The 16,562-nt window shown below is 32.4% G+C and overlaps 1 protein-coding gene across 1 annotated transcript; it reads left to right on the top strand.

The window, feature by feature from the left end:
- The first annotated feature begins 488 nt into the window (after positions 1-488).
- Positions 489-15,908, top strand: Axud1 (AXIN1 up-regulated 1). The gene is made up of 5 exons (XM_065500731.1): positions 489-1,595; positions 1,669-1,713; positions 9,526-10,540; positions 11,066-12,720; positions 13,276-15,908. The coding sequence occupies exons 3-5, from the start codon at positions 9,637-9,639 to the stop codon at positions 14,092-14,094; spliced, it is 3,378 nt and encodes a 1,125-aa protein (XP_065356803.1). The 5' UTR covers positions 489-1,595; positions 1,669-1,713; positions 9,526-9,636; the 3' UTR covers positions 14,095-15,908.
- The last annotated feature ends 654 nt before the right edge of the window (positions 15,909-16,562 follow it).

Below are 16,562 nucleotides of genomic sequence, written 5' to 3'. Positions count from 1 at the left end.
TTTTTAAGACAGACGTCCTTTTTATTTTATTTTATCTTCTTTTGAAACAAAATCATTTATTTTTGTGTCATCATATCATTCATCATTAAACAACACAAACAGCCCCATTTTAACAAGTCGAACACATGAACAAATAAATGCAAATCTGGGCGGGCAGCTTTTTTATTAAGCTCAAAAATTATGAAAACAAAGAAATGTGATTGATTTTTGTCCTCGATCCCACTCTCGTTTTAAATCAACGTGTAGCATTTTGCCATGGTTTTTGTTATGTTATGAATTAATAGAAAAGAACCCTATCTCAACTCCAAAAAATGATTTAAAAATAAAAAATATTTATTTTAAAAAAATGTCGGTCTCGAATGTCGGTCGGTCGGTTTGTTTTTTTGTTGCTACCGACGATATAATAAAAAATCGTTGAAACACATTGTCTCCGCTAAATTTGTGACAAAATCGCCTGATTTGACGGTTAATCGCTGTATTACCACCACAGTACACGAATGGTGCAAGAATGTAAGAAACGCAGATAAATGTAAAGAATTAAATAATTTACAAGAATTGAACGGATGAAAAAGTTTTTTCAATGAGAAGGAAGATATTCTTTAAAAAAAATAGTTTAACAATTGGAAAATTAACAATATAGCAAAATAAAAAAAAATCTTTAGTGGAAAAAACGCTATTATTATATACAATTAAAGAAAGATTGTGTAGAAAAAACACATTAAAAAATAACTAGCAGAACAACTCAAGCTGAGATTCTCTCCGAAAATATAAAAGAAGTAAAAGGAGAAAGAAAGAAATTCAAAGAAGTCACGCAAATCTGTGAAAAAATAATTAATTTGAAGAAAATTTGTGATTTAAAAAAATAAAATTCATAATAAAAAAAGAAAATTTTTTGAGAAAAATAGAAAACAATAAATTGTAAAAAAAAATTGCTAAAATTAAAAAAAATGCAAATTACCAAAAAAGGTCAAATACTAAAATTCATTGTTGAAAAAAGTGATAAAATTGAGAACTAGCACATTTCAACACAAGAAATTTTAATATAAAAAAAGAAATTTATTTGTTTTTAAACTATTTGCCTGTTGGTTCTTACTACTTACTTTACTGCCAATTCTTTTCGGGAGTTTTTGCAAAATTTTGTATTAAACATTGTGTATGTGGCTGGCTGTTTTGGCTCTCGTTGCGTATACGTACTCAAGAAGCCTTTTTTGTTTTTGTTAAAAGAAGCCGCCGCCTTCACCGCTTCGTTGCTGAAATCTTCGGAATCGTTGTTGTCTTCGTTTTCCTATGTTTCGAAGGGATTTTTAACGAAAACGCAACAAGCAACCCGAACACCTGCCCCTCTTATCTTTGTTGATCGATAAAGCGATTACACTTTCGATATTATCACATTCATTCATTATCCACTGCAAATTATTATCGTCAGCATATACATATTCCTCAGATTAGTTAGTGGTCTCGTTGGAGGTCATCGTTTGATTTTGTAAAAACACAAACTCAAATCTACCAACTAAGAGCAGCGGCCTTAAAAGGGCATACATTTGCTGCTCTTGTATTCTTGTTTCTTAAATTTGTTGCTTGAATAAGGAAAAAAGGTATGAATGTTGTTAATCTTTATATTGTTGTTTGATTTTATTCTAATTACTTTAATTATATTTTGTTTTTTAGTTTGTTCTTATTTTGTTGTAAATAACTTGGATATTTGTTTTGAAGGTAATTAATTATAATTTTATTTTGTTGTATTTATGTAACATTGAAGAGCATTGAAATTACATAATAGTCAGGACCATGGAATGTTTTTTACAGGTGAATGGAAAAAGTATTATAGTTATACCAAAAGTATTTTTACAAATATGAACAAATTTTATTAAGTTATAGCAGAATACCGACGAGATTGCATGTCGTTAACGCTTCCCTTAAATACCCTTTCAGCTCGACTATTACTGTTAACAATATAATCGTAAATACCGTTAACTCAAATGTAATCGTTATTCTATAAATAATTTTAAATTAACTCGATTATACACTAAATTAAAATATGTACTGAGAAAATCGAAAATTTTACTTTTAAGCTGTGTTATGACCATATAATAAACAGTACTCCATCAGAGGTCCACTGATGGATATCTAAAACAAAGTGAAAACTACTGTAGGTATTTAGTAATTATTAGAGTTATATTAAAATAACACACAGCTACAAAATAACACCTTTTGTCAGAACCTGAAACGCTAACTAATGGGCGTCGTTGGCCCATTAGGTAGCGTAGGACATACAAAAACAGTTTTCGAAGATTATGAAACACCCTCAAAATTTTGAGTTTTTAGTACTTTAGTACTTCTAACTCGCACATTTTTAGGCCGATTTCAAAATTTTAAACAATTATGGAAAAGCTATGAATTAAATAATATATGCTTAAAAAGTATATTCCAAGATATTAATTAAGTTTTTATAAAAAGCTTCGCATTTTTTTTTCGTAATTTTTCAAAATTCAACAATAGTTATTTTAATTATTTTTATTGTCAGAACCTGAAACGCTACCTAATGGGTGTCGTATGCCTACGTGAGGACATACAAAAACAGTTTTCAAAGTTATTTTAATTATTTTTCTATGAAAACCTATTTTTTGCACAATATTGAAAAAACGAGACATTACTTGTTGAAATCGGTTTATATTTACAAAAGTTATTAAACTTTTTTAATAAGTTGACGAACATCACTGAAAACGGTTTTTGTAGAATAACTTCAGAATCTGGAGGTGTTTCTGAAATTGTTTGACACTATTTGTAATATACTCAGCAAGACCTTTTTTCACTGTAGCGCCGTGTAAAATTAATGTATTTTTAATTTTTTTAAAAGCTTGAATTATTTTCGTTATATGATGCATCTAGTTATTATAGATTTTATGATATATTGTATTATATTTATTTGCCTCTTTTATACATTTTTACCACATGCAAAATTCAGTTATTCGCTAATAGCAAAAACATCATAATCCATCAATATCCTTCAGTTTTTAAAATTTGGAGAATGAGGTGGAATATGAGGATTCAAAGTCTTAACTTGAAAAAATTACATATTATTTAAAAATGCGGGATTTACAATAGATGCCATATCTTTTGAAGTCATTTTATCTCACTTAGTTATTGAATATGATAGTTAGAGTTTATCACGGCAATTCCCGGACGGTAAATCCCGGGAATTCCGCAAAATTTTCAATACCGAAATCCCGGGAAATTGTGAGAGAATTTCCGGGAATTATTTTCCTTAGGTTTATTTGATGTTTTTGGAACTTGACTTTCTCTAAAAGAAGCTTAAAGATCCAAAATAAATGCAGAAGTTTCATACAATAACAAAGATTTAACTCAACTAGACCAATAACAAATTCATTATTCAAAATATTCCAAAAACTCGTGAATGTTCACGGCAGAATTCTATTCTATCGAAAGTGGAATTATTTTAGGATTTAGCTTTTTCACAAAGAGTACAACAAATATGTTTGGAATAAAACCACCTTCCGTGGAATTGAATTTTGTTTAATATTATTGAGTTTTCTTCAAGTTTTAATTAACATCTTTACTTAATTTTTGATTTAATAAGCAAAACATTTGCAATTCAAAATTAAAAAAAAATTAAATATTTATTTTTTGCGAATTAACAGAATTAATTGGAATCTAATGAAGGTAGAAGAAAATCTAATGAAAATTAAAGCCATTCAAATGACAAATGGTGACAGGTTTGTATATAACCAAAATTAGAAATCGTGTCAGCTTATATCTTTATATTATATTTTTTATTTGTATCCAATTACATTAAAACCCAAAGAAATTTTTTTGATTTTTAACGAAGTCTACATTCTTAAATTGGATAATTTGTTCTAGCGGGAATTCCCGGGATCCCAGGAAATTTCAAAATCTATCTCGATTTCCCGGGAAATGAAAAAGTGCGGGAAAAGAAATACTCTAATTATAGGGCGTATATTTTGAAAACGGTTTTTGTTTTTAGTAACTGTAATGTTGAATTTATTCTCACTTAATTATTGAACATTATAGTGTAAACAACAAAGTTTTCACCAAAGCTTATGGTGAATGATTTCCGTCGGTTTCAACGTGCGAGAGACAAATATCGCCCAGTCCAGCCAAAAAAGTTTAAAGACCAAGTGTTGGGGCATTACTACATGAAGATCGGAATGACCCGAGTTCACTCGGCCAAGGGCTGTGAACTCAGCAAACACTGCTGCTACAACAACAACAACAAGGACAATTTTGCATGTCTGAAATTATCCTTGAACGATAAAAAATAAAATCATTTTTGCATCGAATAATTACTTGCGATGATATATGCATGTTACGATAACCCGAAGTGTAAGAGATCGTATGTGAAGCCCGTCAAACCATCCGAATCGACACCAACGCCAAATATCCATGGCATTAAGGTATTTGGTGGGAGCAAAAGGGTCCTATCTATTATGAGCTGCTGAAATCTGACCATACCCTCACAGGAAACCTGTAACGAACGCAACTGATTCATTTGAAGCGAACATTTGCAGAAAAACGCCGAGAATATGCATCCAGACATGAACCGTAATATTCCATCATGACAACGTTCGGACACATGTTGCAATACCTGTTAAAAAGTATTTAGAATGAAGTGGTTGGGAAGTTTTGCCTTACCCACTATATAGTCCAGACCGTGCCATGTCCGATTCAGAATGCTCTTTTTGGAACAGATATTGGCTTGTTACATTCTTGACCTCAAAACATGAGCAGTTCTTTTAGCTTGGAATCCATATGTTGCCAGAAAAATGGGAAAAGGTCATAGCAAACAATGGCCAATACTTTAAATAAATTTATATTGTACAAATGTTTAAAAATTATAGCTTAACATTTGAAAAAATCACACATATTTTTTAGTATTTTATTAATTATTATTTTATTTAAATATATTAACAAGAACAATTAGAACATAATTAATTAAATTCTGAAAATAAAGGACATACCGAAAAGTATTTATCCGAAAATATAACATTTTATTGGTTCATAATTTCCTCAGCGTATGCAGACATATAATCGTTTAGAATGGATCCGTATTCGATTTCGCACATTGTATATTTTATTTATTTATTGGAACAGCACAGCTCACACCATTATATTGCCACCGCCAAACTTTTGTACTTAGGGTCCAGTCTCTTTCCCTTCGGTGGTCTTATAAATGTTCTCCCATAACTGCCTAAATTGTATTCGAATTCATCCGAAAATATAACAGTATTAAAATTCGGTTTCGACCATTTTAAATTTTCTTTGGCTAATTGTATTCGAGCAGTAGTTTTTTTTAGAAATAAGAGTTTTCGCAGTTCGATAGCAAGAACTAATTTACGATTACTTATAACCTCCCGGGGAGTATTTTTTGTGAATTTCTCAAACTCTAGCTATTAAATTGTCTTGGAGTAGTTTTATATTGCATTATAACACTACCTGGCTCAATCAAACTGCTCGAATTTCACGAAGTAATATAGTAAAATTTTAATTTTCACTATTAAAATTCGTTGTTTATTATTTTAAGGTTTCATGTTAAACATTTCTTAAGTTGGTACTAATACATTTTAAAGGATGTTCAATTTTTGTTCACCCACTTTTATTTTTAGTAATTCTTTATACACTGGTGCATATTCCTATAAACGCACACCACTTTTTTTTAAAAAAATTTTAAAAATTAAACATGAACATATTTAGGGGACTACAAATTTGTTTATTAAATTAGTTAAGACTTCACTTAAAATATTGTTTACAAAAAAAATCATTTGTACTTTTTTTTTTTTTTACTTAAATTTCGAGATTAACAGATTAACATTAATTTATTGGCCACTGTAGCGTTATTAATAATGTGTGGATGATCCTTTGTTATGGATTGTTTCAAAAATACGGCCTGGCATTGCTTCCACAAATTTTTTAAGCAGATTGGAATCAATTTCCTCCCAGACTTGTTTAATTCTTAGTTTCAGCTCTGTCACAGTCATTATGCTTTCATTCTGGGCATTATTTGCATAAACTTTACGGGCAATGTATCTCCACAAGTTCTCCATTGGGTTTAAGTCCGGACTACAAGCCGACCAGTCCAACAGAGGAAGGCTATGTTCACTAAACAAACATGGATTGCAACATTATCTTGGTGGAATATGCAATCTTCATCCATAAATGGGAGAAGAGCATCTTCCAACAGTTCGTTATAAATCGCACTATTCATTTTTGTCGGAACAAAACATATTTTCGATTTGCCAACTGCAGAAAACGCTGCCCAAACCATAATACTGCCACCACCGAAATTACGTTTTGACATCCGAACATCGTTTGATCTCAAATCGTGCCAATAGCATGAGTATGAGTCAGGACCGTCTAAATTAATTTGTTTTTCGTCAGAGAAAATTACTTTTTTCCACTCATCTGTCCATTTCATATATTTTCTTGCGAATTTTAGACGATTTTCTTTATGGTGCTTTTTTAGCATGGGTTTACATTTCGGTTTTTTACATTTTAGGTTTTCATCGTTTCGTAAAATGTGTGCAACGTGTTTGGAAGTCACTGGAACCAACCCGCAATTTGTTGCGTTTATAGGAATATGCACCAGTGTACATCATTTAAATCCTACATATGTTTATTAATATAAATTTTAACCTCATATAATGAAACAACATCTACACATGGATAATTTTCCGTACAATAGTTACATTAATTCTACATCATTTTAGCCTGATATGTTTGCACCACTATCAAATTTATCTCACCTATGAAAGATTCATACATTAAACTAGTCATATGTCTATTTTTAATATAAAAGCAGATATTTTGTAGGTGCCCATGAAACTGATAAGAACGCAATAAATGTAACTTCAATGGTGGTATCAGCAAACTTTACAGGGTATTTATTTGATTATGCCCTGAAATTGTATGACAATCTTTATAAATTAATAGTTGTAGTACATACATGTGAGTTCCTATAATATACGTATTCATATTACTTGCATTTTGTAGACTCTGATTAAAAAAAATATTTACATTTACTAGAATTATTGTTGTAAAGGAATTTTCAATATACATATGTACATACAACTAATATACAATTTATTTTTCATCTACTTTCTATAACAAAAAGATAACGATGTATCAGACTAGTATGAAAATAAATACAAACTTCCCTTCTGTTGTGTGTTATGTAGGTTATATTTGTGGCATTTTATTATAATTTTATATGTATATATTTGGTGTTGATGATTTTGATGATGGTGATACATCAGAATTTTTCTTTCCTGTATTTCATTCATAATGTTTTCAAATACTTTAATTTAATCATTTAATATGTATAAGAGTTTATGATTATATAACACAAGTTCACAAAAGAAAATCTTTTTTGTTCATTGAAAAAAACATATATTTTGGATAAAGGTTAGCTACGATAGTTTATTAAGTATACGTCACAATTTCAAGAAAAATTGGTTTTTATTTGTCATATGGATTTTATTTCGAAAAATTTTCCGATGATAGACGGACTTCTTTCTTTTTTTATCCAATTTCATTTTTTCTATTCACATTCAGCCCAATTATGAATAAAAATTCCCCGGGAGTTTTTTCCCTTTTCCCATTTTTCCTATTCAAATTCAATGGGAAAAAACTCCCTGGGAACAAACTCCAGGTGAATTTTTTATTCATAATTGGGCTGATTAAGTTCACACCGGGTTATATTTCTAAAGGGTATCACAATGGATCCTATGGGTCTCCAACTGGAAGTGGACACACCCCTTCAAATCTATCTCTCTAGACGGCCTAAAATAAAAAACCCATATAAGGACCGAGAAAGAAAAAATCTTAATCTTATGTTATGTTATTTTTTTTATTTGATTAAAATTGTTATTACAATTACAATACTTTGTCCTAACGCGTAGTCCATTTCCGTTTAAAATCTACCATACTTTTGGACACTTTTTTGTGCTCTTCAATTCTCATTTAACATGATCCCAATATCTCTCCAATGGCCTTAGCTCCGGGCAGTTTGGAGGATTTGCCTCTCTTGGTAAAAAATAACACATTATTGTTCTTGTACCACTCAAGCCCTTGCTTTCCATAGTGACAGGATGGAAATATGGCCAAAAATATGTGGGCACATTAAGAAGTCTTATGAATGGATGCATCCTCTTTTGTAAACATTCCTTGATGTTAATTTCGAGATTTATAGAGCCCTTTATAACAAATGTTTGGCTTCTTTTTCCGCAACTGCATATTGCTTGCCATGTCATGAACTTTTTGGGAAAATTGTCTGCTTTTCGGTTTTAAACTTTTCAACAACATTCCCTCGAACATCAGCAACATACTTTAATCAGCAGAGGCCTTGTGAACGGATTATCCTAGTGGCACTTGACCTGTCGAAGGCCTTCGAAACTGTCAGTCACGCCACACACTTCCAGGACATCCTGCAGTCCTCAATGCCCAACAACACGAAGAGATGGATAGTGAATTATCTGAGTGGCAGGCATAGCACTAGCCGGCAGTACTTGGGTTATGGACATAGAAACCTTGCTTGCTTGCTACCTACAAGACGATTGGTCGGTCAGTGGTCAACTATGCTGCTCCAGTGTGGTCGCCTTCGTTGAGTGATACCCAATGGAGAAATATTCAAAGCTGTTAAAATGCAGCCTTAAGGACCGTCACAGGCTGCCTTCAAATAACTTCAGAACACCACCTACACGAGGAATCCAAGGTTCTACCGGTCAGGTAACACAACGTCATGTTGACGCAACAGTTCCTTCTGTGATGTCACCGGAGGAGTCATCCAAACTTCAACATCACACAGTTGGAGTCCCCCCCAAGGCATGTCAGACAGGACCTACGGAAATACGAGGAGAGCATACAGAGGTATGTGCAGGATCCATTTGATCGCAGCTCGTATATGACAGCTTTGAACGACATTCACAGAGACGCCATCAATTCCGCGGTAGCAGGATTCCGTATGAATGTCGTACTTGGAGGTCGCCCACCACCGATTCTGCCGCGTAAAACAAGAGTAGTTCTGGCACAACTTAGATCAGGATGGAGCAACAGACTTTTGGTCCCACATATACCTTGCCGTTCTAAACTTATGCCCAGCTTGGGTCATCATGAAAAAACCTTGTAAACTAGTGTAATTAATATAGAAAAAAGGCCTCTTGATAAATGTGTTTAGATAGAAGAAATTGTAGATATATTTTTTCTCAATTTTTAAAGAATGGCTACCAACTCTAAATATATAAGTAGAGCAGCTGATAGAGTAATAACTTTGGTAAATTCAAATGTGCATACGTTTTATGCAACAGATTAAAGCTGGGTAACTTATTAAATTTAAACTTAATCAAAGATAAGTTTAAAATTTTGATAATTTTGATTAAGAATATTTAGTACTTTAAATTAAATTTTCTAAATTTTATTTACCAAATGTATATTAAATTACTTCAAAAAAAACAACTCAACTAAATTAACCAACATATTTTTTCTTCATTTCAGTTACAAATGCTAATTAATCATAATTATTTAAGCATAAATCTTCAAGTTAGCTCAAGCTAATCTTCAGAAACTACTTGTCAATAAGGTAGACATCTCTCTGTTCGTGTGTGCATGAAAAGGAGAATGTTTACACCCATTAAAAACTTTATAACATACATACAAAAGAATGCTAGTGGAAATTCAATATTTGGAGGAAATAGTACAGCAGAAGAAACAGCAAAAATGGAAACAGAAAATATGAAAATAGAACAAGAAACAGAAACTGCAACTGTAACTGTAACAGCAACAATGCAGTCAGAAAATGAAATTCCAAAAGAAACAATAGAAAAGGATCCCGTTACAAATAAAGAAGAAGAGGAGCAAGAACAAGAAATGAGTGAAGAAACCAAAGACTTTTCCAGTTCGGAGGAAAAAGAGTCTGAAACAAAAACAACCACAGTAACGACAACATCTACAGTATCCACAGAAAATTCCTGTGAATTTGATGAAGATGATATAGAGGCACAAATCGAAAGTAGTATTATGTTGAAGAAACCAGTTGAAATTTCAGCCACAGATAGCTGCGATATTTTGGAGATCAAAAGTACATCAAATGCTAATTGCAGCAGCATTGTTATCAACCATGATTTTAATCGTGCTCAGGTCTTAAGTCCTATTGACGATGAATTGGATGATTTCAGACATGATCCAACAGAAGTATTGGGCACAACTTCATCGCCGTGTCCCATTCAACATGCCGATGAAATGTGTTCGATGGGAAGTGCCGAAGAAGCATTAGAAAGAGATGCCGCAACTGCGGATGAGTTCGTAACCGAAGAAGAAGATGAAGTGGAGGATATTGAAACAGAAGAAGAACACAAAGTAATGGATGAAGATACAGATCTAGAAATAATAGACGAAGACAAAGATGACGAACAAAAGGAAGTAATCGATATAGATGATGACGACGACGACGACGATGATGAGGAGGAGGATGATGAAGAAGAACCGTTTTTAGATTTGAATAATTTTAAAAGTAAGTTGAAATTAAAAAAAAGCTATTAAAAGGATTTATGTCATGATACAATAATTTTAGAAAGTAGAATTTTTAGGGAGTATTTTCAATAATTACCCCAGCAACGTCAAACTATGATTTAATTCTTCAAATTTTTATTTTGTTTCCGCGATATTTAATAGATTTAACTCATTTGTTTTGAAAATGACACAGCACAAATTAGGTGTGATGAAACGATTGAATCGTTTTTGCATCTACATAAATCGATTTTCATTACATATGTGAATAGTTTATGGTTTTTCTAAAAAAATATAACGATTTTATTTATTTATGTTAAGTTAATTTTATTGAAACGTTTTTCAAAATAAATTCTGGATAAAAAAATAGTTTAATGTAAATATTTAGTAACATTGAAGATTGTAATTGTAAATTCCATCACCAACAAATTTGTTAATCTATAATTCTTTTTTATTCAATTTCAATTGGCCTCCCCGGCTAATATTGATGTTAATCTTATTTTAATATATTTTATCTTCATATTTCCAGACAGCAATGTAATCGTTTTAGATGAAGTTGACTTAAATGCATCTACGAATTCTATTGATACGAACAACACAACTGACGATCCCTTAGCTATAGCGTGCGAAGAGCAGGAAGCATTTGCTGCCGACAAAGCAGCTGCATTAGAGGAATTAAATTTACTAAATAGTTCACAAACTTCACAGGATGAAGATACTCGAACAACCACCGAAGATGACTTGCAGTGGTTGAAAACCGATCTAGAAGATAATACACCATCATGCAGCAATAAAGTACTGCTTAAAGATACTGTCTCAGAAGTAACGCCCGAAAAGGAAGAGCGTAATGGTGAGGGTTCCGATTCCGGTTTAGGCAGTGAAACATCAGCCTTACACACGACCATCACAAGTATTACCGATACTAGCCAATTGAACATGACCGCAGCGACACCAACGCAGACACCCACTAATCAAGCGAAGGCGAAAGACAGTGAAAAATTAATGAGCTCGAATATGCTGCAACTAGCAAAATCACCACCCAAGGATCCTCCAAAACCATACAGATCAAACTTAAAACGACGTTTAGAAGTTGACGACGATGTTGTTGAGGGTTTGGGTTCGCTAACAGCCACTACATCTTCACTTAGTGATCATAGTTCTATAACAGGCAGCATACAAAAGAAACCAAAGCGTTCAATAAATTTCGATACCGTACAAGTCTACTATTTCCCCCGGCAACAGGGCTTTAGTTGTGTACCCTCGGCGGGTGGTTGTACTCTAGGCATGGGAGCTAGGCATGTGGCCTTTAAAACATTGACATTAGCTGAGCATGCAGCTGAACTAAGAAGGGCTCATCGCATGCAATTACAGGAAATTAACCCCAGAGGTTCCTCTAGTGACGATAGTGAAGAGTCCGAAGAAGATTATCTAAGTGAGGGCAGCGGTTCTGATTTGGATGGTGAGTCGAATGGTTTCCTACAGCCTGTTTCGCCCAAACAGCGAAGGGCTTTGCTGAAAGCGGCTGGCATACGTAAAATTGATCCCAGTGAAAAGGCTGATTGCCGCAACATCCGTAATAGTCGAGAGGTCTGCGGTTGTACTTGTCGAGATTTTTGTGATCCCGAAACTTGTGCTTGCTCCCAATCTGGCATTAAATGTCAAGTTGATCGTGATATGTTTCCTTGTGGCTGCTCTCGTGATGCCTGCGGCAATACAATTGGACGTGTAGAATTCAATCCGACACGTGTGCGCACCCATTACATACACACCCTAATGCGTTTGGAGATGGAAAATCGTCAGCAACAAAATCCTTACTCTTCTGCCGTTGCCTCACCCATGCAAGCAACACCCTCCTCGTATTACCAATCCCATTTGCAACCACAATCGAATTACAGTTCGGGTTATGCATCTCCGGCCTACAATACTGCCTCCGAACTACATCAACAAACGGCTGCCAGTTCGTACTATCTCACACAAAACCCTTCCACTTCCAACGGTCTGTATGGCCAACAAACCTCATTAGAAATGACACACAATGCTAGTGGGGCTACCGCTGCCACTGCAACCCAATATGGCATTGATAGTTTGGATACAAGTCTTTTTGGTGGCACTCCCACAGCAACTCCATCATATGGTGAACTAATGCCGGTGACTGCTTATCATTATGGAAATGTGCAAACACAAGTGGGTATTGTATAAACTAATCATGTTCAAAATTAGCTATAAAAACACTTGTGATCCAAATTCAACACCTTTTTTTAAAAAAGTATCATCTCATTTAAAATATTTTAATTATAGGGATATGTTCGACGAGGCATCGGAACTTACCCATTCCATATTTATTAAGACTTGGTACACAGGTTCTTTATGGTCATACACAATTTGAAGTTGCTAAAATGTTTAAAATTTTCATTTAGGAAGGCATTCACTTAGAATTACTTCAAATTATTTTTGGTGGGATGAGATCAAAAATTATTAAATCTGACTAACAGATCTAACAGTTTTCCTTTAGGCATTTTGCACGTATCTATTAAAAATTTGAATATTGAGCCAACTAAAGCGAATTTCGAAATTCTGGAGAACTTCAAATTTTGTATGGAAATGGAAAACTTGTATACCAAAGATAATGTGATGTTCAAAAATAATTTTTTTATCTACATTTTTCGTTTCGTTTCGTCTCTATAATGACTAATTCAGTGTACATATAATTCATGATTTCAAATTAATCTCTTTTGACAGGCATTACCATTCAATTCCTATCATAGTACCCCCTACATCAATGCGAACAATGCCAATGCCACAACTTCCCTTAACACACCGAACACCTATAGTTCATGTGCCGTGCCCTCTATACCACCCTATGGTACAGCTACGACTACCGAAGCTACAGGAGTTTATCACAGTGTAAGTAGTTTAACTAGCATAGAGACAACCACTGCGCCCAGTTGCAGTGTCAATGGTACGACCTCGTTAGAAAATGATGCCAGTTCTAATTTTATAAGTCTATCCACCCCACTGGCCAGTTCCTCAAGACTATCACAAATAAATGATTTACTACAACACAATCGTAATGCAACAACGGCTCTTGTGGCGGTTTCACCAATTAAAGGAGCCACAGACGATGACTCAGCGCCAGCAGACGCAGCAACAACAGTGTGTACAACACAAGTCAATGTTGATAATTTGCAGACAAACATGTCGTCATCAAGCTCATCAACTGAAACGCCACCTGTAGAAGATGCCCACAAAAACAGCATGGCCTATGAAGAGTTAGTGTCACCTTTAAAGCCGGCCCCAACAGTGGCAGTTATTGAAAGTGACATTAACATTGGACCAGTTAAACCAACAACACCTACACTACCAGAAACTACAGTGGCTGCAGAAACTTTACCTATAGAAGAAGTGGAATCAACATCATCACCAGCATCGTCTTCATTAAATACAGAGATTTTGCCACAAACTTTGGCTTTGTGTAAAAGTGAGCAAGATAGCAACACGCTAGCGGCGGTAAGTGCAACCATAGAACCTTCAACTATTGATGTGGCAGCTGGAAACTAAATAGCCAAGCCAGTCTTTTTTGAAACAAAGCAAAAAAAGTAATAATACTTTGCTTATGCAAACAAACAAATAGAACACATGAAAATATGATAAATCAAGTATTTAGTTAAGTTCCAATTTTAATTATATATACATATATACATACATATAGAGTAATAAGCGTTTAAACAATATATAACAACAATATAAACTTATAAATTACCAACAACTTTAACAGAACCCCCAACATCTCCCCTCCAAAAGTCATACAAATATGCAAAAATAATCAAATCAATTTGTAGTGTTTTTTAAAAGCAGATTTAAACGGAAACCATAAACATAAAATATCTTCTTACAACACAAACATACAACATACGTACGTACATATTTATTCACATTATGTATTACAATATTACTACAAAACAAAAAAAGTACTATTTTAATTCATACTTTTAATTTATTTGTTGTTAAAAATTCTGTTTTCTGAAATTTAATTTCTTAGTTTTAGTTTGATGGCGTAGAGAAAATTAACACTTTATATAAAGCAAAATTTGGGGTTTCTAGGTACAACTAATTGCATTCTCTTTTCTACCGTTGTAAATTCTAAAATCATCCTAATTTAATGTTTTAGAAAATTTGGCATCCCAAACTTTCTTTAATTGTAACTTTTATTTGAATTTATGAAATTCCAACTATTTTAATCTTTGTTTAATTTAGTTCTGTATGCAGGAAGTCGTACTAATGATCCTATTAAAGCCAGCTAATTAAATTTGTTCTCGAAATATTATTAATTTCTGAATATTTCGTGTCTTTTTTATGTTAATGGGAGAGAATCAAATAATTTTCTTAGTTTAAAAAATATTAGTTTCATAGAAACTACATAAAATCTTGATTTTTTTTTAGCAATTTGTAATACGTTTAAGGGCCAAATTACCGCATTCGGGATCGTGATAAATATAATTTTTGTATTTTGGACCCGTTATATCCGGCACTATATTTCCGCATTCAGGCTTGAATGCTACCAAATAAGTAGCGTACTTATTTGGAATTCAACACCTTGGGCGTATTACTTTCTGATATTCTAAAAAATTTGTTGCTGTTGAAACAAAATATGACAAAAACGTATAACTATAAAAAAAATTCGATTATTGCTAAAAAAAATCAAGCCAAATATAAAAATGTTCAATAAAAAGTAGCAGGTCAAGCCACAACACTGTCAAGCTTGTCGTCAGATATATTTGATTGGTACATATATACAATTACTGAAAATCAATTTATTATGTCCACCTAAACGACGGCAATTCAAGTTGTTAAGTCCTGCCAAACAATTGAATTATAGTTGTATTATAGTAAAAAGGAATTATAAATTCAAATCAAATATTTTTGGTTCGAAAATTTTATTCAGAAATACGACCGAAATACAGTTTTAAAATATTGGTATGAAAAACACTGAAAAATTATTTGAAAATTGAGTGATTTTTCATACAAGAATTTTGAACATTGCTTTCCGGTAGTGTGTCTGAATAAGACCCTTAATTTATACAAACAATAAACATTTGGTTTGAATTTATAATTCGATTTTACTATAAATTCAATTGTTAGGCAAGACTTAATTAATAACTTGAATTCCGGTCGTTTTTCTAAATCAGGCCCTAAATTTATATGAAAAAAACTTAGTTTTCATACAAATACTTAAATTAAATTTTCTATTCGTGTTTCTTAATCAGAGCCCGAATTTTCATACAAATTAATTCGACTTACATTTCTTTCAACATCGAGAATCTGACAGTAAATATTATTGTATTCTTAATAAATTTAGGCACAAAATTATACAATTACATTTTTAATTAAATTTCTTTTAACAGGGGGTGTGTGATTAATTGAATTTCTGATAAATCAACTTTTCTGATTAACCAAAACTATTCATTTTAATTTTTCAAATTTGAATATCTTATTTCAAACTATAGTAATTTATAACTAAACAATTAATTAATCTTTGTATTGAACAAAGACAAAATTATTGAATTTATTATGAATCGCACATCCCTAATTTTACTATAAATAGCAAAACCTCGAGAATTTTACTATAAATATCAAAATTTTGAAAATGTAAATTCTGTGTTAGGATGCGATTATTGTAAATGACTTATAAATTTAGAATTTATTTTTTTAAACAAAATTGTTTATTGTACAAACAAATGCTAGCTTACTTCGAAAAAGTTATACATTTTTCTTCTTTCCTAAAACATATTTTTGAAGATTTTATTGGTTCTCTTTTCCCTGCAGTTTATTCTTACTTGTAAATTACTCCTTTTCTTCGCCTACTTTATTGTTTTCCACAAAGAATATTTTTTTTTAGTTTTAAGTTTAATTTACAATTTTGCATTGCTTTTGTTATTTATTAAATTTAATAATTTTTTTTTATTTGTTTAAAACAAACAAAAATTCCGTATGAACATTATATATAAACTTAATACCCCTTTAATCAA

The sequence above is a fragment of the Calliphora vicina genome, chromosome 2 (genome assembly GCF_958450345.1).
Source record: "Calliphora vicina chromosome 2, idCalVici1.1, whole genome shotgun sequence".
Taxonomy (NCBI): domain Eukaryota; kingdom Metazoa; phylum Arthropoda; class Insecta; order Diptera; family Calliphoridae; genus Calliphora; species Calliphora vicina.
The sequence above is the reverse complement of the archived record's forward strand: the minus strand, read 5'-3'. Positions and strand labels throughout refer to the sequence as shown.